Raw genomic sequence first — 26,872 nt, 5'->3', positions numbered from 1 at the left:
TGGTCAAGAGGCAGCATGGATATACCAAAATGAGTACCCTCACAGACACCAATCACATCACATAACATTTCAAGCCCTTTTTATGGATTTGTGTGACCCTGGATCCTTTCAGACAGATGAATGTGCAGGGAGGAGGTAGATTGTGCGTACACCAGATGTCAAGGACCAGGTTCTACAGGATATTGAGATGAACCCTAGAACATACTCCAGGCAATGGTCCATCAACATGGTGTAAGCCAAAGTATGATTATGTGTAGCCTGCATAACATGTATGTGTGAATGTATGCATTGCATCCCATGGAGGCCACTTAGAACATCTGTTGAGACGTGGATGTGATGTAGCTCTGAACTGTGTTCCGGCACAATTTGTTGTCATGTCTTTTTGCGAACACATGTTCATAGAACTTTTTTTTCTCCATTTCCAGTCAGGAATTCGTCCCTGCAGTTTGTTGGTTTTATTAATGTTCACCCTGCATAAGCAAATGGACATACAGTTCCTATGTAATGAAGATGTGTTTTCATGTGTATAGAGTAATAAATTCTTTTACTCAACCAGAAATATTTTCATTCTAGTTACAAGTATTTTGCTGGTTTTATTGCTTATAATGAAATCTGATTGTGACAAAACTGCATGCATATGATAAGGGAAAGAGGGGGGAGGGCCACTGAGGTCAATCACGAATTTGGAGCCCAAAAGCAACACAATTTGAATAGAACAGCTCACAACAATAAGATTGGAAGAAATTTTATCTTTGTCACTCATCATTTAAACTGTCGGTGGGTCAAAAGGGAGTTCAAAAAACCGGAGAGAAAAAAATAAATAAATAAATAAATAAATAAATGCCCACCAACACAAAGTGACGCACAAAATAAAATTCTAAATGTAACATGTAATAATTTACTTTTGATGATTGCTCAGAATTTATAAACAAATTTTAGTTACAACTAATAGCATGTCTAGTGCAAAAGACAAAAGTGTTTACTTTTGCTGTTAAATTTGCATGTATTCCACTTTTAACATGAGTGATGTCAAAGACCAATATGTTCATTGATAACGCATTTACGCCACTTTGCTATTTAGTAGTGTGTAAATGGCCAGCATGCCACGAATCATGTGAACATTGCCTCTACACTACCTTGCTCTAAATAATTTCAATAAAAATCATCCCACTGCTCAGTGGGGTGTGGAACCAACAAAATAACTAAATAGCACAAATAATCCCATTTCATCGCACATAGTTTGATGCCAGTTATTCAACAATAGTTATGGGTACAATGGTACAAAAATTTTTCTTTTTATTCCAAAAAACATGAAGGAACCAATAATTTAACATTTTGTTTCGTATTACTGCACAAGATGAAGCAGACCGCTCAGACAAAAAGGTAGACAAATTAAAATGTAAGGATAAAAGGGATTCATAATGCAGTTTCTACATGGCAGTAACTCAACACTTTTTAGCCTTCACGAGTGGCACTATTAAATACCTCTGACTAGAAACATCAGCTACAGGTACACACATATAAAATGAAACATATGTTTAAATAGAAACTTAACAGTTCATCTTTTATTTACATATTTTACAAAACAGATGATCCGGTTAACAACAATTTTTATACTTTTACAAACAAGTTGTAAACAAAACAGCAGATTATTTTACATATAATTTATAGGAATAAATAACTGTACATACAATCAACAGAGTATTATAAACAGTATAACTTGCTGAATAACCCATTCAAAAATGGGTAGGACTATGTACACATGTACATGACAGGAAATTGAATATTGCGTATTGTACACTGCAGAAGTTTGACACAAAATATGTTTAAGAGAATTTAACAAGTTCTCTCATATCGAATTAACACAACAACTTTCTTTTCCATTTATCAGGAAGTCACCACAATATTTTCAAATACCCATAAGACAACTAGAAAGGAGATACTAGTGGTGGTATAGTCAGACATTCATGGCATGCAGTTGAAGAAACTAGTAAAATTTTTCACCATTGTACCAGCTATAATGTAGCACATAATGAACTTCAGTATTGTAAATTCTGTCATCATTCTTGCAGTACTTTTACTACATAGTTATGACTTGTTTTGCAAGCTTTGAACCTTGACAGATATGAGTCAAAGTGTTGCACTAGCACATCAGCTGTCACGGATATTCTGTTTAAAATAATCATCTTACAATGGATTTACATGTACTATATCACAAACAAATACATTGACACCAGCTGAAACCATTTATCAAAATCCCCAACAGCATTGTCATGCCATCACTGTTTATATATAATAGTCAGGGAAAGCTTTATGTAATATACATTTCAGCAAAATAACATGTTATTGCCTTTCACATATTCTATGTTGTTCATAATTGTCATTCAAAAGTCAATGGTATTGAAGAATATGGTAAAATTGGATTAGTTGTTTCCACTTCTAAGGCAGTAGCCATGGAATCACTTGCTGAATCAAACTCATTCATTGATTCCAGAACACAGCCCAAATTGTACCTGAAACAAAACCACACAGGAAGACTGTGAGACCTCCATTGTAAAACTCTTTTCTATGGAATTTTTGTGCAATGGGAAGTTGACTGAAGTACTTCACAAGTGAAATAAACAAAGTCATTGAAAACATACAAAATAGCAGTAACAAAATGAAATGTATTATTATATCACCAACATAATAACACAAGCATAGAACATATGTGAATATAAACTTTTTGTGAAACTTTAGAACCACCCACTATTCATTTAAATACTACACCTTCTGGAAAAAAAAGAGCAATCAATTGTTCAAGACTTACTGAGAGAAAGAAAAATAAGAGGAGGAAACCACTAGCAAGCATGGGAAACACCCACTAATAGGCAGTAAAGGTTCTCTCTGCTCCCCGCAGAGATGATACAGATAAAGGCCACAAATATGTTTCAAAAATGTTTAACTGTGCAAATTTTAAAATAATATTACAGAAATTACAGTATTATAATGTCATAGGCTAGTCTTCAAATTAGTTATTGTGGTGTATTTCTGAAAGAAAATAAAATGTCAATATCAAAGACTCCTGAATTGCATCTTAATTACTATTCAATTGTTTATGTTATTACCCTGAGGTTCAAACTTAAGAACCCGTCCCCCCCCCCCCCCCCCTCCCTTTCCATGTGTATATTTATGGCTTTTCATCAGAGACTAGTAGCTGCTACATTTGTTTTGACTATAGATGATACAAAAATAGCAATAAATATCTAACAAATTACAGTTTCCTAAAGAGCTACTAATTAAAATTTCATGGAAATTAATGAAGTATTTTAGCCCATTCACTGCAAACTAACTTTAAAAAAACTTCCGGATGGTATTCACAACTTGGAAAAAGCTTACACCCACAAGACACATACAATACAAGGTCATACACATAGAAAAGATACAAAGCATTACATTCTTGAGACTACAGCTAAATGATCAATTCAGTTTGCAGGAGCACATCACTGCACTGCTGAAATACCAAAACAAATCATCATTTGCAATGTAAATGAGGTCAGATATAAGTATTGGGGGGGGGGGGGGGTGGTAATCACGCTGCTATACTTTCTTTCATTTCATTCGGTGCTTTATGATGACATAATTTAGGGCAATTCTTCAAATCAAGGGAAAAAATGTGTAATATGAAACATTTATTTTGTGCTTTCAACAATGTTCTGCAAAAGCCTTTACCGAAAACTGGGTATACTAACTGGTGCTTCACAATGTATTCACTCCTCAATGAAATTTGTCACAAATAATACACCTCGTGTTTTAGTCAAAAGGTGGGATAAGAAAATTGGAAGCAATCTAAATGCATACTTGAAAGAAATTATTTTAGTCAAAAACATTGTCCATAATTTGGGAACACACATTTGCCAGCAACCACTTGTAGGTTAGTATGCTTGAGGAGACCTAAGTCAATGCTGACTAGGTCACAAATAGTGTCACCATACCAAAACAATATCAACACCTGGTGCCAGTCTCTGGTACTTTTGTTTGACAGATATTCTGTGCCTGAAACACATCAACATAATTTTAAAAAATTAACAACAGGTGAAGAATTCATTTAAGAGAACAATTCAGCATCTGCCAAAGTCTCCTCAAATTCCTGTCATGGACACAGACCTTCCATTACATTCAAGAGGAACTTACTCCATTAACAAATTTATTATGAGAACTAGTTAATGTATCAAAGTCTTGTAGTAAGTCTGCAGATTTTTCTTTCTTTCTTTCTTTGCATAATTTTATATCAGGTCAATCCAGTTTTTTTTCCAGTGAGCAGATTCCATTCCTCAACAGTCATCCTGGAAAATCTGCAAAATACTCATCTGTGGTTGCCATAACTCCATCAGACTCTAAAAGACATTTGTGGTCAGAACAGGTTTACGAACAGAAATGGGCGCAAGTCAGAGGATGCTACATCTGGACAACAGCGATCAAGTTCCAACAATTCACACTAAAACTTCTGCAGCCAAAGCACATTGTGAGCAAGTGTCCAAGCCATTTTTTCTTTAGCAAATTTGACTCCTATTCTCATATTTTCATGCAGCTGATGTGGAAGACTTGGGTAATATTCACCAATTACTGTATTGCCCTTTGCAAGGCAATTAATAAGAATTCAGTTTTCACCCCCCCCCCCCTCCCAAAAAAAACATTAGTTTTGCATAGGTATCAAAAATGTTAATTGTCTTGTTCTTGCTTTTTGACGCACTGTACTACCAAAAACATTTCTTACTCACTGGTTTGTCTTCATTTCGTAAAGCCTAAGATCAATGACTGAGAACAAGCTGTGTGCTGCACTGAAAATGGGAGGGATTACTTTAAAGAGAGAACAATTCAAAATCCCCAAGCAACTGCCCAATACGGGGAACCCTACCACATTGTCCATAACTGCCCAACAGGGGGGTAGTTGCATTAAAATCCTTAATGAGGAGGAAGGGTTGAGGGAGTAGCTGTATCAGGTTGATCAAGTCAGGGTTCTGTGTTTCCATAGGATAGTGATCAGCAGAAAAATGGATTTCTTTCAGAATAGCATGGGAATAGTTGTTGAATTTCAGGAAAGAGGCAGTAGTATCCAATAAAATTTTACTGATAATTACACTGGGGATAACCTGGGGGAACAAAATAGGCATTGTGAATCACGTGAGTTTTCACTCACCACCAACTGGTTGTGATTGCCTGACTGCTGGAATCACCTTCATTCCTAGTTATGAAGATTTGTCCAGTTCAGGATCAGGAACACAGGAAGAGTGGGCAGTTTGACAGCCCACAGACTGATGTTTCTTAACCTGCTGGCTGTTATAAGGCTGAGTGTGTCCACTGTTCCAAGAGGTGGGTTCCCCAGATGGAGGCGTGTCCACCATAGGATGCCACAAAGGAGCAAGATTTCTCTAGCTGAAGATGGAAGATTGTAGTCTTCGTTGTTGGTAAGAGGGAAGGAAATTATTTTTTTAATGTCCCGTTGACAATGAGGTCATTAGAGACAGATCACAAGCTTGGATTAGGGAAGGCCGGAGAAGGAAAGTGGCAGTGCCATTTTGAAGAAGCCATTCCGGCTTTTGCCTTATGCAATTTCGGAAAATCACAGAAAACTTAAATCAATATGACCATATGTGAGTTTAAACCAATCACTAGTAAAAGATGGTATGATAAAATGGCAAATTCCACTTCAGATAAAGGGTGTTTCTTCATGGCACTGCAAGGAGTTACTGCCATCTGGATAAACAACAAGGTTTATTTCCGTGGTGGTGGTGATAATAACAGTAACAACAACAATAATAATTCTTTCATTCATGCGATCAGGCCCAGTGGACCACGCGCCACCACAGTTAGAGCTCTCCATCTGTCTCCAGTTTTCTGTGATTCCCAGCTGCAACAAATCTTCTCTCACTCCATCTATACACTTCTTTCTAGGTGTTCCCACTGATCTACTGCCTGAGGGGATCCAGTCCATTGCAATTTTGGGCCACTTTGTTGCCTCCATTCTAACTCCATGTCCAGCTCATTGCAGTCGTTTAATTCTCATCACTCCAAAGATGTTAGGCTTCTTGTACAACTCTTCTAATTCTGTGTTATGGCATCTTCTCCATTCTCCAGTAGTCTGTTCTTGGACTGGTCCATATATTTTCCTGAGGACCTTCCTTTCAAATGTAAGCAGTCGGTTGAGGTCTTTTTTTTCGAGTGCTCCAGGTTTGAGAACCATAAAGTACTACTGGTATCATTAATGTCTTATACAACCATAGCTTTAGTTGTTGAGAGAAAAAATTTATCCAAGATATTTGAACTCTTTCACATGTTTATATCTGGTGTGTTTCACAATTAAATCTACCACAGTATCTTCTTCCTGTTCATTCAAAGCCTCAAAATCAGTTATCAGTGCTATCTTGAAAGTTCTTCTTATATTATCTCTAATCGGACTCTCCTGGTCATATCAAGTGACTCATTGCATTCTTTTGTACTCCCTGGTTCTCCATATTGTTTTCATCCTTCCCCTGACAAGGAGGTGGTGTGATCCACATTCGTCACCACTTGCCGTCTTGACATTTTGTATCCACTTCTTTATTCTCATCTCTACAATTAGGTGGTCAATTTGGTTCACTGTCTTCCCACCTGGAGACACCCAGGTTCCTTTATATGCTCTCTTTCTGTCAAAATCAGTACTACTTATAAACAAGCCTTTTGCAGTCACAGAGCTAACCAGCCTAGTGCTGTTATCACTGCTCACATTATGTAAACTGTGCTTTCCGATGGTCCCCATGAAGGCTGCTTCTTTCCCTGTTTCCGCATTAAAATCTCCAACGATAATTTTGAAATGTTCACTTGGTACATTGTTTAAAACTGTTTCTAATTCCCCGTAGAAAAGATTTTTTTTTGAACTCATCACTTTCTTTGGTTGGAGCACAACAATGTATATATGTGAGTTAGTGTTTTTCAGTTTCTATGGTTAGGGGTAAGGTCTAGGGTTGATTGATTTAAAATCTATGAGAGTGGTTTGCTTCTGAGGCTCACTGAACATGACACAGATTTCCATTTCTGTAGTTCTGGTTTCTGTCCACCTTGTCTCTTGCAGAGCAAGTAGATCTATTTGACACTTCTTTTTAGCACTGATGTACGAAAATCAATTAAAGGTCTCTTATTCTTGGCCTTCTCATTCCTGCTTGTAAATGGGACACAAGGTGATTTGTCATGCTGCGTATGTCCAAATTTCCCCACAGGTGTTTCATTGGAACATTGAGATGAGTTACGTTAAAAATGGAGGTCTTAAAGATCTGCATATTTGGTGACACATAGGGCTTAATGTCACAGCTGTAAACCATTATCTACACCTTTCCTGGGAGCGTGGTCCCTCAGAAACTATAATAAATGCTGCCATGTCAACTCATCCTATCTATGGACTACTACTAGATAGGGTTGATGAACTGAAACCATCAACCCCCACTGTTCCAGGTTGGCATGTAGGTCTTCACGTGACTCTAACATCATAGAAAGCACTGTTGAAAGATATTGCCCTGACATTTGTTTAAACTTCTGTGGGGAGTAGAAGAAAGTGGAATATTAACCAAAGAAGTACACACAAGTAATCCTCAAAGCTGAGTGGAGTCCACTCTCATGATGAGGAACGAGCCACTCCACGCCTTTTGCAGTTCTGCCATCTCTTCAAACTACTGATCTTTCCCAATAAGAATTGAAGTTTCCTCAATAGAAATATCTCACCATCCATTCATATTTTATACTAACTACATATTACAGCAAATGGGGTTCTCCATGCTGACACCACTGCCTCGCTTCATATAGCATAGCCATAGTTGGGAACATCCCAGGGTTGTGTTGGTCAGTCTAACAGTAAGAGTTCTGACCTTGAAGCGATTTGGGGAGGGGGGGGGGGGGGAGGGGAAATCTCTCAACTGCTGGTCTGTGTAACTTTGAGTCTCTTCACGGGCGACTGTCCAGCCTTTTGTCACCCACAGGCGACTCTCTCCATGGGCACTACCTGACATAGTGAGTGTTGCTCTGAGTCCTACTACCCCAAAGGGGTGTGTTGGGGGGGGGGGGGGCACATACTCTTTGGCATTTGAAGAGAGCATGCAGCTGAGTCACCAGCAATGCTATCCCTGTGTTCTCAGGAGGGTGGTTTGGGTTGGGAGGGGGTGGGGTGGGGAGTGGGAGGTGGGGGGTGGGGGGTGGGGGGAGGGGTGCTACAATGCTACAACTTTGCAGGTATATGGCAATCCAGTAACGTAGGAATGGCTACATGTTGGGTTTTGGGTCTGGCAGGTAATCTGCTTGAAGTGTTAGAATGGTTTGCACCCTAACAGGTGCTTATATACTGTGCTGAGTACCCCTTCCCCGCTCAATTTGTACTTTGAAGAAATTTGGAAATGGTTAGAGGTAACACATGGACAAGGACCAAAAGATGTTAACAAATGTAGGAAATAATGTAAGGGTTTACAAGAATAACTCAAGATGAGACCAAAGTGAGAGCCAGGTCATCACAGGAGACTGGACAAAGACAGAGTGACTGAAGAAATTGAATTGAAGGTGGTGGGAATTACAATACAGGAAAGTGCAATGGACTGGGGCCTCTTCCTTGCCATATGTGTAACCATACAAGATTCGTGGATCCCTCAGGGTATAAATTGTGCAACATTTAAGTATTTTAATCAATCAATGCTGTAGCTACTCTGACATTGTGCCACAATCACAGGTCTTTGTCCCTAACAACACTACACTATAATATGCTATGTCCTGGCCATAGTTCTAATAATTCTCTCACCGTAACCATCAGAAAAAGTTTTCATAACATGAGGAGAAACCCTCACAAGTGCCCCATAATTACACACACACCATCATCATCATTTCAAAATTTGAATTTTTAGGTGAAATATCAACCTTCTGAAATTAAAACAGGTGCGAGGCAGGGGTATGAACTGTCTCCATCATTATTCAATTAAGTTTACGAGGACGTAGTATAAGAATGGAGAAAAACAGCATGAGAAGAGGGAATAAGTAAAGTGAAACACAGAAGAAGGGAAGGGAACCTTGAAACTAAGTGCTTAGCTTTTGCTGATATTTGGCAATCTTAGTAGAGACCCTATAAGATGCAACAAAGCACAGACCCATTCCCTGTGAGGTAGCACAAAAAGCTGGATTACAAACTACATTTGGGGAAAATTTTATATATATATGCATGATCAACATTAAAGGTGAACCAAAATATATGGAATCAAAATATCGAAAAATAAAGTCCCACAATTTAAATACTTGGGATGTAAATGTCATTCCACATCACAAAGAATATGTACCAGAAACATCCTCATCTATTAACAAAAACTGACACATCATAATACGATGATCAAAACGAGGTGTCTTTACACCTCAGAATATCTGACCATAGACACAACAAAATAGTTAAATAATTTCAAGAAAGAAAGAAGAAAATTTTGGGCTCAAAGTATGAAAATGGGGTTTGGAAACTGAGAAGCAACGAGAAGATGTAAAAAAAAAACCAAAAATATAACAGATACAATGAGCAAGCAAAGGATTACATTTTATAGCCACTTAAAAACAATGGATAACTCACGCCTGACAAAATAAATAAATAAATTCAACGTCTTTGACAAAACTTCGAAAACCCAAATTTTATGGTTTACAGAAGTTAATAAAGAGCTTTAGGAGATCAAAATAACAAAGATTTAGAAAACAGACATGAATTTTGGGAAAAGCTACAACAGGTCATGGGTTTTCGAGAAAAAAATACAAAAGAAAGAGGGACAAGGACAGAAGAAATATGATAAAATGGATAGCAAGAATTAAGAAAACATGACAAAAAAGAGAAAAAGAATGTGCTGACATAAATCAGCTGTTTGACATGGTCCTAAGTTGGTCAAATTCTAACAACAATAACAATAATAAAAAGAGAAATAATTAATTAATTCTGATCTGTTACACCAGGATAATGACATATCAGACGGTGCTTGTTCAGTCAACACAACTGCATTACAAACTCAGAGGTATTCTTAGAATTTTGTTGTGGTTGTCTTCAGTTCCATAAGAGGAGGAAAACAATTACATTAAGTATACCAGTTATTTGACAAGCTTTAAACCAATGGCTACAACTACATTCACATCATGAATAGAGCACAGCTAATGAAGGCCCAAAGAGATGAAAATTCTGTCATTGCTTTTATAGCAGCTAAAACAGAAAAAAAGATAGATCAATTACAAAGTCAAAGATAAAAGCAGTTTCAATTTATGTGAAAAATGACCCACTTGCAATCAAAAAGTTTAACAACAGTAAACTCCAATATGTTTGATGCAGTATACACATTGTTAGCCAAGAATCTATGGGGACCTTATCTCACATAATCTTGCATCAGCTTATTCACATTTCTTCATTGCAGTAAAAGTGGGTATAATTCTAATCCACTGAATGGCTCAATTTATTATTCATTTCAGACAAAATAAGAGACTTGCATACACTATTTGTGTAATAAGACCTTGATATGAACCTCTTCTCAGTCATTCTTTTATGACAGTACTAGTTGCTGTAAAATACATGCAATTTACAGAACAACACATATTCATTAAAATACTTAGCAATAAGTAAAACTTGTACCCATGAAAGTATAAGTGCTGTGAGCTGATCACTAAACTAATTGTTAAATACAGAACCCGTATAGTGGCCATCATTTCAGTAGCATATCAGACAATAAAATTTATAATGAAGTTATGTGAAGAATTAATTTCAGTATCACAACAACAAACTCTGTAGTCACTTTAGTGAGAACAATGTTTATTATTGAAACTGATCCCAACCACAAGAGATTGTTGGTTTCATATTCACCTTGAGGATTTCTTTTGCAACCTTCATTGTGTAAACTTATTGTTTATGTCATATACGTACAGACAGAAAGACATCCACACAGAGTAATTTCTTATGTGATGCAAAACTGCCCCTAGGATCTAACATTATGAACTGATGTTAAAAAATTGTGGTAGTTTAGCATCATGGAAAGTAGTATCTGGACAACCTCCACTCATTCCAGGTCTGCCTGCCCACCTGTAGCATCACATTTATACTCCCAGATGTAGTTATGGGGGTGTTGCAAATCATCATTATATACTTTAGACATTCGTGTCAGTATTTTGACTTCCTTTTCACATGCTTTGGTCTCTGCTTTACACCTTTTTGAGCTCACTTTTTTGGTCATTTGCATGGTTTTCTTGCACAGTTCGCTTTCTTAATTTGAAAATTTATATCAATTGTAGATCAAGGAATCTCTCTGTGGAAGTTCGCATTTTGTATCACTGCAGTATTGTTTTCTTTTCACTTGTCTTCCTCTGTTTTGGGGGTACAGTCAATGACAGCATTCTAAAGAAAATATGTTTTAAGTGTTATCTAATTGTAATGTTTACAGTATACCAACTGATGATGCTTTTTTAATAAACTAAATTAATTAGAGGTGAGGGAGGGAGGGTGAGTGCTTTTCAGTTTGTAGTTAGCTTATGAAAGCAAAACATAAATAACAGCAACAGCTGCTGAAGAGGAGAGTCATCCTAATTTTGCATCCTGCTCTTAATTTATGGTATTGGGTTGCAGATGTTGCGCCTCTGATTGTTATTTGTAACTACACTTTAGTCCTTTAGCATTAGTTACAAAACTGGGAATAAAACTCGTTTCCTTGTTCTTTCAGCGTATCAGCCATCCACCAACTCAGTGGCTGTCAGTGTCACACCTCTAATGCGCAAGCTGAGCTCACTGAGTCAAGAAACAGATTAATACTTCATCATTTTGATTAAATATTCTGAAGGATTCTCATTTAAAGTGTGACCCCAAGTTAGTAAAGTTAAGATTTGAACCCAGGAAGGTTGTTCAACATGAAGGTATAACAGATCTCATCCTTTTTGTCGCCAATTATTTGTTTTCACCATCACTATGTTGGTGAGAGAAGACTGAATGTAGCACCTCACTAGCTCAGTGACAACACTGTCACTTTGTGAAGTGAAGGCTAAGTTAGCAGCTGGTTCCATTCTCACAGTCTCACTGAAGACCTAGTACACTCCACCAGCTTTTTACCTAATCTCTGACCAGGCTACAAGCACCTAGTCAGAAAATCAGGAGGCAAATCTTTAGAAAACGTCTCCATCATAAGACTTCTTGCAACTTCTATTCAGTACTGCTAGAATTGAAGGTGAAAAATTTATGAAATTGCAGAATTTTACACTTATCAGTACCTGTCACTTTTCTGCTTCTGCTGATATAGTTATCAGTTTTTTGTGAATACAAAATTTGAGTGATTAATGGGAGGCACTGAGTAATTTGTCAACCAGATTTCCTTATGTGCCTACTCCCAATGCCAACCAGATTTCCATACTTTTGTGGTAGTCCTGAAATTCTACTGAGGTATGACACAAGACTACCTGTAGGCTCAGATTTTTCGGGGGTTTCAAGCACACAGATTTCACTAATTCATGAAGTTGCGGGCATGCTGCTGTTACAGATACTTTTATTAAAACAAAAATGTACTTCCATCATAAGATTGTAATGGTAAGCTGTAATTCATCTGCTACACCATCTTTTGTTAGCTTATTGAACATAGCAGATAAGCTCAAGAAATCAACAATATACCATTTCACATTACCTACAAGAGACTGACAATGCTCAGGTAGGTTTTCAATCCCTAGCTTGCAGTCCATTTTTGTCCAGAAATGAATTTTCTTGATGGCTGTTTCTCTTAGATTGCACCTGCGAAGTGTCTCAATTGTTGGCAACAAATGCCAGCTGTGATGGACACACTCTGTGAAACAATTCATAGTATGCACCACACTGTGCCACTGGATGGATAGCATTATCTTTGTGGAGGGACACTGACTTTTGCTTGAGGGAGACTGTTTTGTTAGAGCATAGCCATTAATTTCCATTTTATGACATTAGTACAGAGGCATCATATCTTATCACCAGTAACAATATTGGTTAGGAGTTCTCAATAAGCTAACTGATGACATTCAAGCAAACGTGAAGAGATGGCCAACTAAACATTTTTTTGCTCTGAATTAAGAGCAAGCAACAGCCAAACACCCACTGAATGCAAATGTCACAGAAAAGTTAAAATAGTTGCAATTCATCAAATCTGCCAGTTATCAGCTATTCCAACTGGATAAAAACTTTTAAATGTTCTTCTTTAAAGCATGTTGGTCTTCCTGAATGAGAAGACTCATTCACATCTAAACATTGCTCCTTGATATGAGAACACCATCTGCTAATGTGATTTTTGTGATGGCAGTAGTCCTACATCTCACATAAAAAATAAAAACTGACAGCTACACTAACAGAAACCAGCGAGTCAACAAACCAAACAAATATGCAATGGACTTATGCCCCTACAATTCATTTTTGACTATGACTGCAAGTTACAGACTTCACTACTCCTCAAGTTGTAAGCTGCATCAAGCAATGATCACACCCTGTTGTTGCTCATACATTAGGGATGGGAATTTGTCTTTCTTGAGAGCGAATGTCACCAAAGATTTGAAAATCTCGAAACATATCAATTGTGTTGCCCTCTCTTGATCAGGTATGTAAATCAAATCAATCCATTACTAGTATAAAAAATACCCTCATCAAGGGGTGCAGGTATCTGATTAATCCACAAAGCTACTATCTGCAGCTGTCAGTCTGAAATATGGTTTTTACACCTGCAAAATGAACAGTAACAAGCAACAATAATTTGTATCAATGTGCATCTTTAAACAGCTGTATTTTCGGTTGATTTGCTGGAACATCCGTTCCAAGTTAATAAGAAAACAGTAGTTTATTTATAAAAAGAAATATCATAGAGCTAAGTTCAGTGTGGCGGTATTCAGAAACAAAGGCACTAATTGTTTTTCACTGAATTGCCTTTCTGTGAAATTATCCTACGATTTGTCTTTGCTCTGTATCTGGCATTCAAAAGCATACATGCTTATGTGTGTGTAATGTCCCGATGCAGGTGACATCAATAATGCCTTCCCTTTCCTTTATTTTCCTCCCCTCTCTGCCCACCTTCAGTTTACTTATAACACAAATTCTTAGCTTCATAAAAAGCAAAGGTGGACAAAACAGTTTTTATACCATGGCCATTAAGACCAAATAAAATAAATAATATAAGATCATAGTTTGTTGAGTTATTAATGAATCCCACAAAATTTTTCTGTATCATAAGTATTATTTAGAGTTCACTGATTATTCTCTTATTTTTAACTTTACACCTAGCACATTTAGACATGTGGCCCAAACACATACATCAGTTCCATCCACAAAGTAAAGAGGTGAATCAGTGCTTGAAATATTGACATACTGAAGGTAAATGTTTGTGGGTGCAAAAACAACCAGGTTTGGATTTGAAATAATGTTATATGAAGTACCGTACAATCACAAATACCCTACCATCACCGTATAGTGACAGATCCTTTAAAACTAGAAATAATATAAATTAAATTTCAGAATTTAGCTGCAATAGGTTTGATTTCACAACCATAACATTAGCATTTCAAATGGCAGCAACAATTACATGCACAGTTTACTTATATTTCAGTCCTTACCATACATCACAGTATTCACCTTCATAAAATTTTAATTTTATATGTATATATTTTCACTTAACTTGCTGCTGTGATAATAAGATTTCTTGTAGTTTTAAGTACATCTGCTATATACAAAGAAATTGTTCCCTTGGCACCGAATTATTCAAATAGTTTTATCTGCCTCAATTTGTTTTGGAAGTCAACACATTTCTGTACATTGTATTGTTTGGCTAAATTTTAGTGCAAAAGGTACAGTATTATTCCTGCAGCTACACATGTTTGACAGATCTAAATTAAGAAATAATCAAACTCAATCAGATTTCAGAGGGTGCAAATCTATTTGACAGTTCTGCCAATTAGGCAATACTGATTACTGATAACATCAGTCACATGATTACTTGATGATATCAGAGTATTTGATAATCTTTGCTGGCCTCTTTGAACATTAAATACCTAAATGTATATACCAGTATTTCAGGAACTACTTTGTACAAACTTGAGGATGTTGATATCTTCTGACATGACAATCATAACAGAGGAGAGGATGCTCTCATGGAGTGATATGTGGTTCCTGTTTACTGATATGTAGGGATCAAAGTACTGTTACGAACCGTTGAGGAAAGTGCACTGGTCACTGACATCACCATAAATGCTGACAATATTTTCACCATAGTTACTAGGAATTTTAGAGTATAAGATACGACAAAAACAAATTCGGGTTTATCCATCAAACAACAATGACAATTGTTGCACCAGACTGGCAACAATCAAGATTGTTTTTATGATGTTGAAAGGTAAGTTGTCATGAATAAGGAAAGCTTCCATTACACAACGAAGTCCTAAGAAAGTGACCAAATGACATGTTAAGACAATAGGATCAAAGCTCATACTTCTAAAAGTGTGAAGCACAAAATTAGCAGAACAGAACGTTTTGCCTGATAAAATTTAACCTCCATTATCAATTTTGGAATCAAGCATGCAGAAATTTAGATTTGAAATCCTATCCATTCAGATGTTCAAAAGACTACAAATAATGAAAAGGAGAGAGAGAGAGAGAGAGAGAGAGAGAGAGAGAGAGAGAGAGAGAGAGGGGTGGGTGGGTGGGTGGGGGGGGGGGGGGGACATTCCACGTGGGAAAAATATATCTAAAAACAAAGATGATGTGACTTACCAAACGAAAGCGCTGGCAGGTCGATAGACACACAAACAAACACAAACATACACACAAAATTCTAGCTTTCGCAACCAACGGTTGCTTCGTCAGGAAAGAGGGAAGGACGAAGCAACCATTGGCTCTGTGTGTGTGTGTGTGTGTGTGTGTGTGTGTGTGTGTGTGTGTGTGTGTGTGTGTGTGTGTTTTGTGGGATTAGAAGCATGTGGTGTACTGGGCAGTAAATATACGTTACTATTTGCAAAAACTTCGACACCATTAAGAATAGCTATGACCGAAACAAACTTTATGTCATGGATTACATACATAACACTACATAAGTAATAAGGATTACAAAACTATACATGATACCTGTTTAAATAAACCAATATGGTATAAAGCCACCATGTGCTGCAATCGGATCTTCTAAGTACCATGTCACAGATTTGGAAAGTGAACATACACATCCTTGATCCACATTGTTTTTATGCAAGCCCACAAAACATCAACAGTTATTGCTGGGGGCTAGTGAGAAATAAACTGCTGACTTATTATATCCTATATAGCTACAACACAAAATATGTGAGGTCAGTTTGCAAGCAAGGGACTAGTGTATGGAGACAAATACTTTCAGTACTACAGGAGCAACTAGATAAAACAACGAGTTGCAGTGTACCATTCTCCTGGGTGAAACAGCAGTGGCAAGTTACTTTGAGTGTGGTAATTACTAATTTCATGACTAAAGTAATGATAATGCTCAGTCCTAGTCACATTACACTGAGAGTCTGCATCCTATTTCATTGTTTTTTGTTTATTTACTACTACTTTGCCTGTGGACTCTAGCTGATAAGTTTCAGCTGGGAGTAATGGGTGCATTTTACAATTTTATATGCACATCAAACGTACAGTAAAAGGAAACAAGATTTATTTTACAGGCATATATCAAGTTATTACAAATTTTCTATTTCAATGTAACAGCTAATATTCAATTTGACATTTAATGCTCACTGATCCTGTATTTATATTTCTCTGTGTACTTCCTTAATTGATTTTGGTAGCTTATTAAACAATCTTTTGCCTGCTTTATCGCGAGCACTCATTGTCAATTCCAGATTTCGCTGTGTTGTGTAGTAATTCTCCTTTCCTTTTGTTGCGTGGTTACGTATGTCTTTATTTAGGAGGTGTTTATCACTTCCTCTCACTGCTATAATATTCTGATGTATATGCAGTGACTACAGTGTCACAATTTTATGGTGTCAACAGCTTGTCAACAAGTTTGTTTGGGTAGTATTTTGGCTATACACCTTATTGCTCTTTTCTGAATTTGAATATTGTGTTTAAGCAGCTATCTTGTGCACTTCACCATATTTGAACTGAGTAGGACAGATGCAGGAACACAAATTCATGGTAGTTTGTCTTGAACACTTTATCATTCACAACTTTTGCCATTTTGTGCATGAGGCAAAATCTGCTGCAGCAGTTATCACTGGACATTGTTATCATATTAGCTAGTTACAAATATAATAATTACCAGAGCACACAAAATTAATATTGCTCATTTACCCTTGAAGACAAAGTGGAAAATGTTGTATATGCAGACACAAGATAAATGTATAAACATCCAGCATTTTTTCATTTTCAGGAGTATGCAAAATACTGGAAGATTAAAAAAACAATAAAATTTTAATTACACATTATAATTTTTGATGTGGCATATTCTAATGATTCAAATCTAGAATTAAACATCTACGAGGACAGCTCAGTTATACAAGTGCTAGTATACTGTTTCCTAAATGTGCTACACAAAAGCACTAGTATCAAGAATAAAGAGACGTTTGTGTTTAGCAGTTTGCAAAAGGTGAATATCTAATCACAGTTCAACTGTAATACCAAAGTGATAACAGAATTTTTAAATACCTAAACAAATTTAAAGCACTGGCTATCTTTGTAAATGGAAGAGTATGAAATTAACAACATACATGTTTAAGTGTGGGAGTCATTCATGGATAGCTGTAAAAAAACTGGCTAAACGATACTCTCCTCCAACTGCTGGATCAGTTGAAAGGGACTGGAATACAATTCTATTTCTGCAATTTCTGTATTTTGCTATTTAAAAATGCTTGTGCATCCATGTCTGTCCATTCACATGTGTGCATGAGTACCTCTTCTCTCAGCTGATCTATACCACTTACAAAGGAATAATGCAAAGTCGTTTGTGGAATATAGATAATTTAAGGAGCAATAATAAAAACTCACTGAACAGCTGAGGTCTGGAGTTGTTGACAGTTCATAAACAAGACAGAACTTTTCTAGCTTTTAAATGAATCCTTATTCACAAGCAGATAACTCTGAGGAAGGACTCATCCACAAGCTAATAAACTATAAACGTTACCAGTCAATGTTCACTCAAATTTCACTTGCTAGCTAGACCAGTTTTGACTTCTGGAGATTTACAATATCCTACATAATGCTTTTTGGCCAATGGCTATGCAAAAACCTTGTTTGAGTGAACATCTCCTCAAGGATCCTTCTATGGAAGATGTCCGATACAGCCACCATCCAAGAAGTATTACGGGCTATTGAAAATGACTTAATAGACAAAATTGGTACATACACTAAACACAGCTTGTGTTAACACTAAGTGATAACCTTAGAAGTCAATGTAATGATCCAACAGAAGCTCTCTGCCAACAACATGGAAAATACTCTAAAAAGCACCACTAAGCAATTATTCATACCGGACAAGAAGATATTGGTAGATGTGATGCAAGTGTACAGACAAGCAAATGATTGCAATTTCACAAAAATTGAATGATTTATTGTAGAGAATGAGATTCACAAACTGAGCATGTCAATAATGCATTGGTCCACTTCTGGTCCTTACACAAGCAGTTATTCAGCTTGGCATTGACTGACAGAGGTGTTGGACTTCCTCCCAAGGAATATTGTGTCAAATTCTGTCTAATTGGTATGTTAGCATCAAGATCCTGAGATGGTTGGAGGCCCCTTCCTGTAATGCTCCAAATTTTCTCAATTGCAGAGAGATTTGGCGACCTTGCTGCTCAAGGTAAGGTTTGCAAGCACAAAGATTAGCAGTTTAAACTCTCGCCGTGAGTGGGCAGGCATTATCTTGCTGAAACGTAAGCTGAGGATGCCTTACCACGAAGAACGATAAAATGGGGCGTAGAATGTCATTGATGTACCACAGTGCTGTAAGGGTCCCACGGATGACAACTAAACAGGTCCTGCTAGAAAAAGATATGGCACTCCAGGCCATTTCTCCTTACTGTTTAGCCTTATGGTGGGCAACAGTCAAGTTGGTATCCCACCACTGTCCGGTACATCTCCAGACACACCTTTACTGGTCATCAAGCCTCAATTTGAAGTGGGACTCATCATTGAAGAGAATTTTACTCCATTCACTGAGATATTAGGGTGAAGACTTGTCTGCTGATGCCCCAGAGAGGTGGGCTATAAAACTGACTGTCACCCTACAACCTGGAGAGATAGTGTGGTAAGCCATTCCTTTTCATAGTAGGACCTCTTTGGTTGTCATCTGCGGCACCCTTACAGCACAGCAGTACGTCAGTGATATTCTATGCCCTGTTTTGTTGACCTTATGTCTATCCATCCAAGGCTTCCATTTCAGCAACATAATGCCTGGCCACACGACGCTAGAGTTTCTACTGCTTGTCTTCATGCTCGTCAAACCGTAACTTGGCCGTCAAGGTCACCAGATCTCTCTTCAATAGAGAACTTTTGAAACATTATGGGCAATGGCCTCCAACTATTTCAGGATTCTGGCAATCTAACGCGAAACGTTTGGCACAATATCCCTCAGGAGGACATCCAACAACTCTATCAATTATTGCCAAGCCAACTGCTTGCTTAAGGGCAACAGGTGGATCAACAGATTACTGACTTGCTCAGTTTGTGAAGCTCTGTATCTTGAATACATCATCCAATTTTTCCCAAATTGTAATCATTTGTTTATCTGTACATGTACATCACATCTGCCGATTTCCATCCTATTCGCATAATTTCTTTGTGGTGTCTCCTTTTCTTTTTTTTTTCAGCGAGATGTTACATTTACTCAAGAAATTATTTAAACAAGACTGAAGTAGTTATATCACTCACTGTACTCCAGTCAGTCTGCTTAGTTTCCTGGTAGTGAGCACATGTAAGAACATAGCTTGCAGCACCTGACGATGTTGTCTATGATGGTTTTCAAATTATTGTGAACAAAAATGGAACCGTCAATTCGGCTGAAAACAATCACACTAAGAAAACCTCGGAAACTGCACATCATCACTGTTGCTGAATACCATGTCAATTCGGTTTCTACTTTTATCAATTCTATTTCTATTTTTATCAGATTTCTTTCTTTTTCAAAACAAATTTGAATGAAATTTTAATTGGAAGTCACAGCTCATCTTTTACTTCTTTCTTTATTTAACACTCACTATGGACCAAAAACTGATGACAGGGACTTTGAAATGTTAGACTGAGCCGAAAGTCTATACAGAAAACAATATGGAACATACCATGTCTGGTACGATGATGGATCAATTCTGGCAGCATCTCTCAGTGTTTTCTCTGCTAATCTCTGATTTCCCAAATAATGGTAAACTAGTCCCTGTATATAAACAAAGAATGACATATAATAAAATAGTGTTGAAATCTCACTAAAATTTTAAGAAGAAATTGTTACAGTTTTGATTCACAATCCAGCATACTGTTACTGACAATTAATATAGGTGCAAGTAAATTTGCAGTGTTAACAATGTGAAAAAAATGCTTTACAAATTATGTTATTTCTCCTATTGATAATGTATTTGAAAACCTAACCTGCAGCAGAACACAATTTAATTAGTAACATAAATCCCAAAAGCTGAACGCTTATAGTCAGAAATTTATAATCTGGCGATCTTGTGAAAGTTGTTTATGACTTGTGGCAGTACTCTCTACAGTAAAACAAAGAATGTTTAACTCCATTTCTTTCAATGTTGAATGACAGCATACAATGACACTTTTCCTACAATATCAAAGTAATTAAGTGACAATAATAATAAAAATATATTTAAAATCTAAATCCATACAGAAAATGTCACAGGTTTTGGTGCTTCCCTGTAGAGAAGTACAGAGAGATGCAAGAACAAATGATTAAAAACTGAAATCGTCAAGGTTTACATCAAAAGATAGTAAGCTTTGCTGGACTTTTGTTTTGCCATGATCTCAGGCCTTTGGTAAAATAATTTGATTTGGAAACAATGGATACATCCAACATATTGAGAAATATTAGTTCCACATAACATTTTATACTTTTTCACAGAAAAATTTTTACAAACTTGCATATTTTGTTTGTGCTACATACTACCTTACCTACATCATAAATTTTGTCGTCAGCTTTAAATTCAACAATTACATTGTCATCAACATATGACTCATAGTTGAGTTTATCAGTTATTAACAGTTCACACTCTGAGCAGGACATTAACTCTGAATCATAAGAATCTTGCAGCTGGGTCTCTGACTCGTTTTGGTCATTTCTACCTTAACTTTGCTTAAATAATTAAGCTTCTTGGCTTTTTCGCACCTTTATGCTTGTTAATTATTCCCATCTCTCCTAATTTCTCTGGTGTGCCAGTTGCAATTCTGGATCTTCCTTTCAACCTTCTTTAATTTTAGTATTGGGCATTCTTTAATATTATCAGGATTTATGTAACTTATCTGCAATTTTAAGGAGATATTTCCATTAGCTTTACTGTCAATTCCAAATGCATCAACTCAGTTTCACAGTACTGAACCCAGTGACTTGCTGATTGAGGCCCATCAGCTGTGCTTCCTGAAAGAGGTGCATCACGGCCACTATTTGGTGAAAGCCTGTGTGGCGAAGTGCTTAGTAGAAAATCTTCTGATTTTTTTAAAATGCAGCTACAATAATGACAGGAGAATTGCCCTTCGACAGGCAATGCCAATAAAGGAGGCCACATGAAAAATTGAAACTGTTTTTCTGGGTGTATCATTGTTCAAGTAACTGTTGAAGCATTGTAGAAGGTTAGAAATGGTTTCAGAATCACATAATCTGGAGGGTGAAGTTTATTTATGCAGTGACATTGGACGGCCATTACAGTCATCCCGCTCTTCATTCACACATCAACATTCAGTAACAAATGGCTTCTACTGTTACCCATTATAAAACGGGGTTGGATTTTCTTTAGTATAAAATGTGTGTTTAATGAGGTGGTGAATAACTTGTACAAAAAGAATCACTGTTCATTCATCCACTTTTAATTACCAACTCTAACTCATACTTTATGCTATATGATACTTTAAATGGACTTTCAGAGCGATACCTCCAGTATTGCAATGAGTTGTGAGTGCAGAACCACAGTTGGTATTGATAACTTTGCAGCTTTTTTTGTCTCTTTCTCAGCTATAGCCCTTGAGAACTTTCTACTGCCAGACTCATCCACATTGCACATGAAGACCATTGGCAAAATTTGGATGACATTTTCTTACCCTTTATTGTTTGTCAAAAAAATAATGAAACATAATGCAGGTTGACTACATTCATAAACTACATTATGAATGAAAACGCACATAACGTGGGTGTAATATTCGGCAATATACAGCAGTGTTGAGTGTTGGTTTCATTCGTAATGTACAAAATATTCTACTACGAACTGATGGAACAGCCGAGCAATGTAGAAACTACACTTCAGGCTTCTGAAAACCTTAGAGGTAAAAGTTATGAAAATTTCTGAAAAACCACTTCACCTCTTCAACAGAAGGCAGTTTCTCCAAATGCCATCTACCTGGAACCTTAACGCTGTTCTTCACTGGCAGTTCATAAACTAACTGGCAGCAATCTTTGAGGGTAAAACTACAGAACATTTCTAAAGAAATAACCATGTAACCATGCAGACTGCTCCAGGTGTCTGTGAAGAATCCAGCTGACAATGCAAATTAGACACAGTGGACTCAAATGATCAGCCTTATATTTTTTATTTCTGTGTGTGGACACGTGACGCGGTAACGAAAGAACGTACCTGCAGCAGACATGGACGGGTGGGGGAGGGGGTCACCCTAGAGAAGACATGAGCTGCAAATAGGGAAATCCATTGAGATAAGTGACTCTGACAAAAGGCTTATTATTATTATTATTATTATTATTACACAGAGCCTGTGATTGAGGGTCTCAAAAATGGTGAAGCTGGTTGAATGTTCACATGTTACTGTCGTGAGCATCTACAGAAAGAGGTAGAAGGACACTGAAACTACCACTAGCAGGAAAATTGTTGAATGCCAATGACTCTTCACAGAACATTGGGTTCAGAGGCTTGTCTACTTCTGTAAAGCAGGGCAGATCGTGATTTCTGGCATTCCTGCTGAAAGAGCAGAATGCTACTGCATAGACAATGTTTCAGAGCACACTGTTCATCATACATTGTTGAACATGGAGATCCGTAACAGACCACTCCTATGTTCTTACATGTTTATCCACTGACATCGTCAATTAGGATTGCAGTGGGCACAGAGCCATTTGGATTCGACTGTCAATCAATAGAAACGTGTCGGCTCTCCAGTGAATCATGTTTTTGCAACACTAGTCAACGGTCTGTCATCTACACAAACACCGCCATCGAGGTGAAAGAAACGTGCAGCACGCCATGGATGCAGGTTGGTGGGAGCAGTATTATGTTATTGGAGACATTCTTCTGCACTTGCATGAGACCTGTAATAGTAACTGAAGACACCCAGACAGCTGCGAATCACCTGCATCCCTTCCTTCATGCCTGATGTCTTCCCTGATAGCGATACCATTTATCAGCAGTATAATTGTCCTGGTCTCTGAGCCAGAACCATGATACAGTGGTTTGAGGAGCATTATAGTGACTCATGTTGATGTCTCAGCGATGAAATTTGCCTGATGTAAATCCTATGGAAACCATCTGGGTCAGTATTGGGTGCCAGCAACGCGTAAGCAAATCACTGGTAGCATGTCTAAAGAAAATCTTGTCTGTTTTCAAGCCACATCAGTTCGAATAAAATACTCAAGCTTTCTATGGCAATCTCCACCACCGTCATCACGAGTAAAAACCACCGACTGCATGGGCTGGCATGCTTTTCTGCTTATATACGCACAATTGCATGCCTGGCACCTAAGCTCACATTTGTTGTCATAACTGAAGTTGTTCTCATGCATTCTAATTTATACTGTTTCTTAAATAACATACTCCAAGTATGTAGAAGTATGGGACAAGATTTTAGTTTCATCAAACATTCTGTGTGTATTTGTGAAGCCATGCTCAGCAACTATTCATTTCTCAAGTTCCTGATTTTTACTGTGCTGTTTGTGTTCTGCAAAGTGATTGGAAACGGTATGGATGGACTGATCAATGTGGTTGCTTCTGTACTCACATGGAATCTTATAAATCGAAGGGATGCTGAGGCTGATATTGTCCTTAGAAGGCTCAGTATCTCTATTTTCTTTAGTGATTGAAAAATAGGTCTTAGGTCTTGTTATTCAGGACACTACCTATTTTGCTAGATGTGGCACTGCTGAATGGAAGGAGAACAGTAGGTGGATCATCATGCAACTGTTCAACATTTCAATCTTTTTTTTTTTTTGAAGAGTACCAACTTTATACACTATGCGATCAAAAGTATCTGGACACCTGGCTGAAAATGACTTACAAGTTCATGGTGCCCTCCATCAGTAATGCTGGAATTAAATATGGTGTTTGCCCACCCTTAGCCTTGATGACAGCTTCCACTCTCAAAGGCATACGTTCAATCAGGTGCTGGAAGGTTTCTTGGGGAATGGCAACTCATTCTTCATGGAGTGCTGCACTGAGGAGAGGTATCAATGTCGGTCAGTGAGACCTGGCACGAAGTCGGCATTGCAAAACATCCCACAGGTGTTCTATAGGATTCAGGTCAGGACTCTGTGCAGGTTAGTCCATTAAAGGAATGTCCTGTAATCGGCCATGCATTACAAACATGTGCTCGATCATGTTGAAAGATGCAATCGCCATTCCCCATTTGCTCTTCAACAGTGAGACGCAAGAAGGGGCTTAAAACATCAATGTAGGCCTGTGCTGTGATAGTGCTCTGCAAAACAACAAGGGTTGCAAGCCCTCTCCATGAAAAACACGACCATACCGTAACACCACCACTGCCGAATTTTACTGTTGGCACTACACACGCTAGCAGATGACGTTCTCTGGGCATTTGCCATACCCACATTCAGCCATCAGATCGTCACATTGTGTACCGTGATTTGTCACTCCACACAACGTTTTTCGATGTTCAACTGTCCCATGTTTACGCTCCTTACACCAAGCGAGGTGTCGTTTGGCATTTACTGGCATGATGTGTGGCTTATGAGCAGCCGCTCAACCATGAAACCCAAGATTTCTCACCTTCCACCTAACTGTCATAGCATTTGCAGTGGATCCTGATGCAGTTTGGAATTCCTGTGTGATGGCCTGGATAGATGTCTGCCTATTACACATTACAACCCTCTTCAACTGTCTGCAGTAACTGTCAGTCAACAGACGAGGTCGGCCTGCACGCTTTGTGCTGTACGTGTCAGTTCATGTTTCCACTTCACTATCACATTGGAAACAGTAGACCTAGGGATGTTTAGGAGTGTGGAAATCTCACGTACAGACGTATGACCCAAGTGACATCCAATCACCTAACCACGTTCGAAATCCATGAGTTCTGGGGAGCGCCCCATTCTCCTCTCTCATGATGTCTAATATCTACTGAGATCAATGCTATGGAGTACCTGGCAGTAGGTGGCAGCACAATACACCAATTGTGAGAAATGTATGTTTTTGGTGGTGTCCAGATACTTTTGATCACATAGTGTACCTCCAACCCCATAGCTGTTCTTTTGGAACACATACATCAAGTTTTTAACATTACAATTCAAATTATCCTTGTCTAAAACAGTTTTAGTAATGTATATCAATGAATTTAAATTGGTGCGCTTCTGTACTGGATTGTACAAACTTCGCACACTGAGATGTAAATCAATATGTGCTGACTTTCCACACACACACACACACACACACACACACACACACACACACACACACACACACACTCACATTCTCAGACACACTCACTCTCTCTCACACACTCTCTCTCTCTCTCTCTCTCTCTCTCTCTCTCTCTCTCTCAGATACAGTACAGAATCCATTGCCATTTTGTCGATCATTTCATAAAATTTACTGCCATGCACGAAGTCTGTCGTCATTGAAGTTCAACATGTCCTCCACAGGAACTTTTATAAACGGAGAGACTATGTACAGGCTGACTAAAATATAGTTTGTGCCAACTCTGATTTCCTTAATTTTGTTACTCAACATCAATTTTTGATGTGATGTTCACAGTGGTCAGCTGTGGGCACCATTAACCTGACTCGATATTTGTCTCACATGTTGGTGGGAGAACCTATAACACTAATGATAGTTCTCAAAAGAAAATCATCTTTATGAATTTTGGATAGGCCATACAGAATTGATGGTCTAGGAGCTTCATCTCCTGAGTTTTTTTTTTATTCATGACATTGTCAGGTAAGACCATGACGCTTCAGCAGATCTACCGTTTTGTTGTTATATGACAGTATGGTCATATTTCAGGCATTCATATGTATTATTCTACAACAGCAATGACATGTTGCTCTGACAGGATGTAGTATTAAAAATAACTGCAGTATTTCTCTTGTCAGCTGGAGATCATCTCTCTGCAAAGCACAGTACTTCCCCCCCCCCCCCCCAACCATCCCCCCGCCCTCCCCCTTGGCTGTACCTTAGATTTGACTTGTGGCAAGTCTTACCTCACTGACGACATCCTAAGAATAGATGCTGCACTGTCGGTTCCAATCCATTTACAACATCCACGATAGGTAGAGAAGTAGAAGTGAAAATCAGTCTTCTACTCAGGACCAAAATGGTTTTCTTCAGCTAGGTAGCTGACAGGATGTACAGATCTGTGATACGAGTTGGTCTTAATGAAAATGCAAGGTGCTAAAATGTCTTTATTTTGTCACCATATTGGTGGTGATGTATGGTTTGTGGGTAGCTCAACAGCACGATCATCAGCACCCATACAAAGTCCTAA

At 37.8% G+C, this 26,872-nt stretch overlaps 1 protein-coding gene across 1 annotated transcript in view; it reads right to left on the bottom strand.

Annotated features, from left to right (window-relative positions):
• Positions 1-1,537: 1,537 nt before the first annotated feature.
• LOC124556304 (tetratricopeptide repeat protein 7B-like) overlaps positions 1,538-26,872 on the bottom strand; it is a 235,552-nt gene continuing 210,217 nt past the window's right edge. Inside the window, exons 13-15 of the mRNA XM_047130278.1 lie at positions 21,111-21,214; positions 20,278-20,369; positions 1,538-2,513 (exon numbers count right to left, since the gene is read on the bottom strand). Of these exons, the coding sequence (XP_046986234.1) occupies positions 2,381-2,513; positions 20,278-20,369; positions 21,111-21,214 (329 nt within the window). The 3' untranslated portion in view covers positions 1,538-2,380. The remainder of the gene's footprint in view (positions 2,514-20,277; positions 20,370-21,110; positions 21,215-26,872) is intronic.

Source organism: Schistocerca americana, chromosome X (assembly GCF_021461395.2).
Source record: "Schistocerca americana isolate TAMUIC-IGC-003095 chromosome X, iqSchAmer2.1, whole genome shotgun sequence".
Taxonomy (NCBI): domain Eukaryota; kingdom Metazoa; phylum Arthropoda; class Insecta; order Orthoptera; family Acrididae; genus Schistocerca; species Schistocerca americana.
This window is presented reverse-complemented; position numbering and strand designations above follow the sequence as displayed.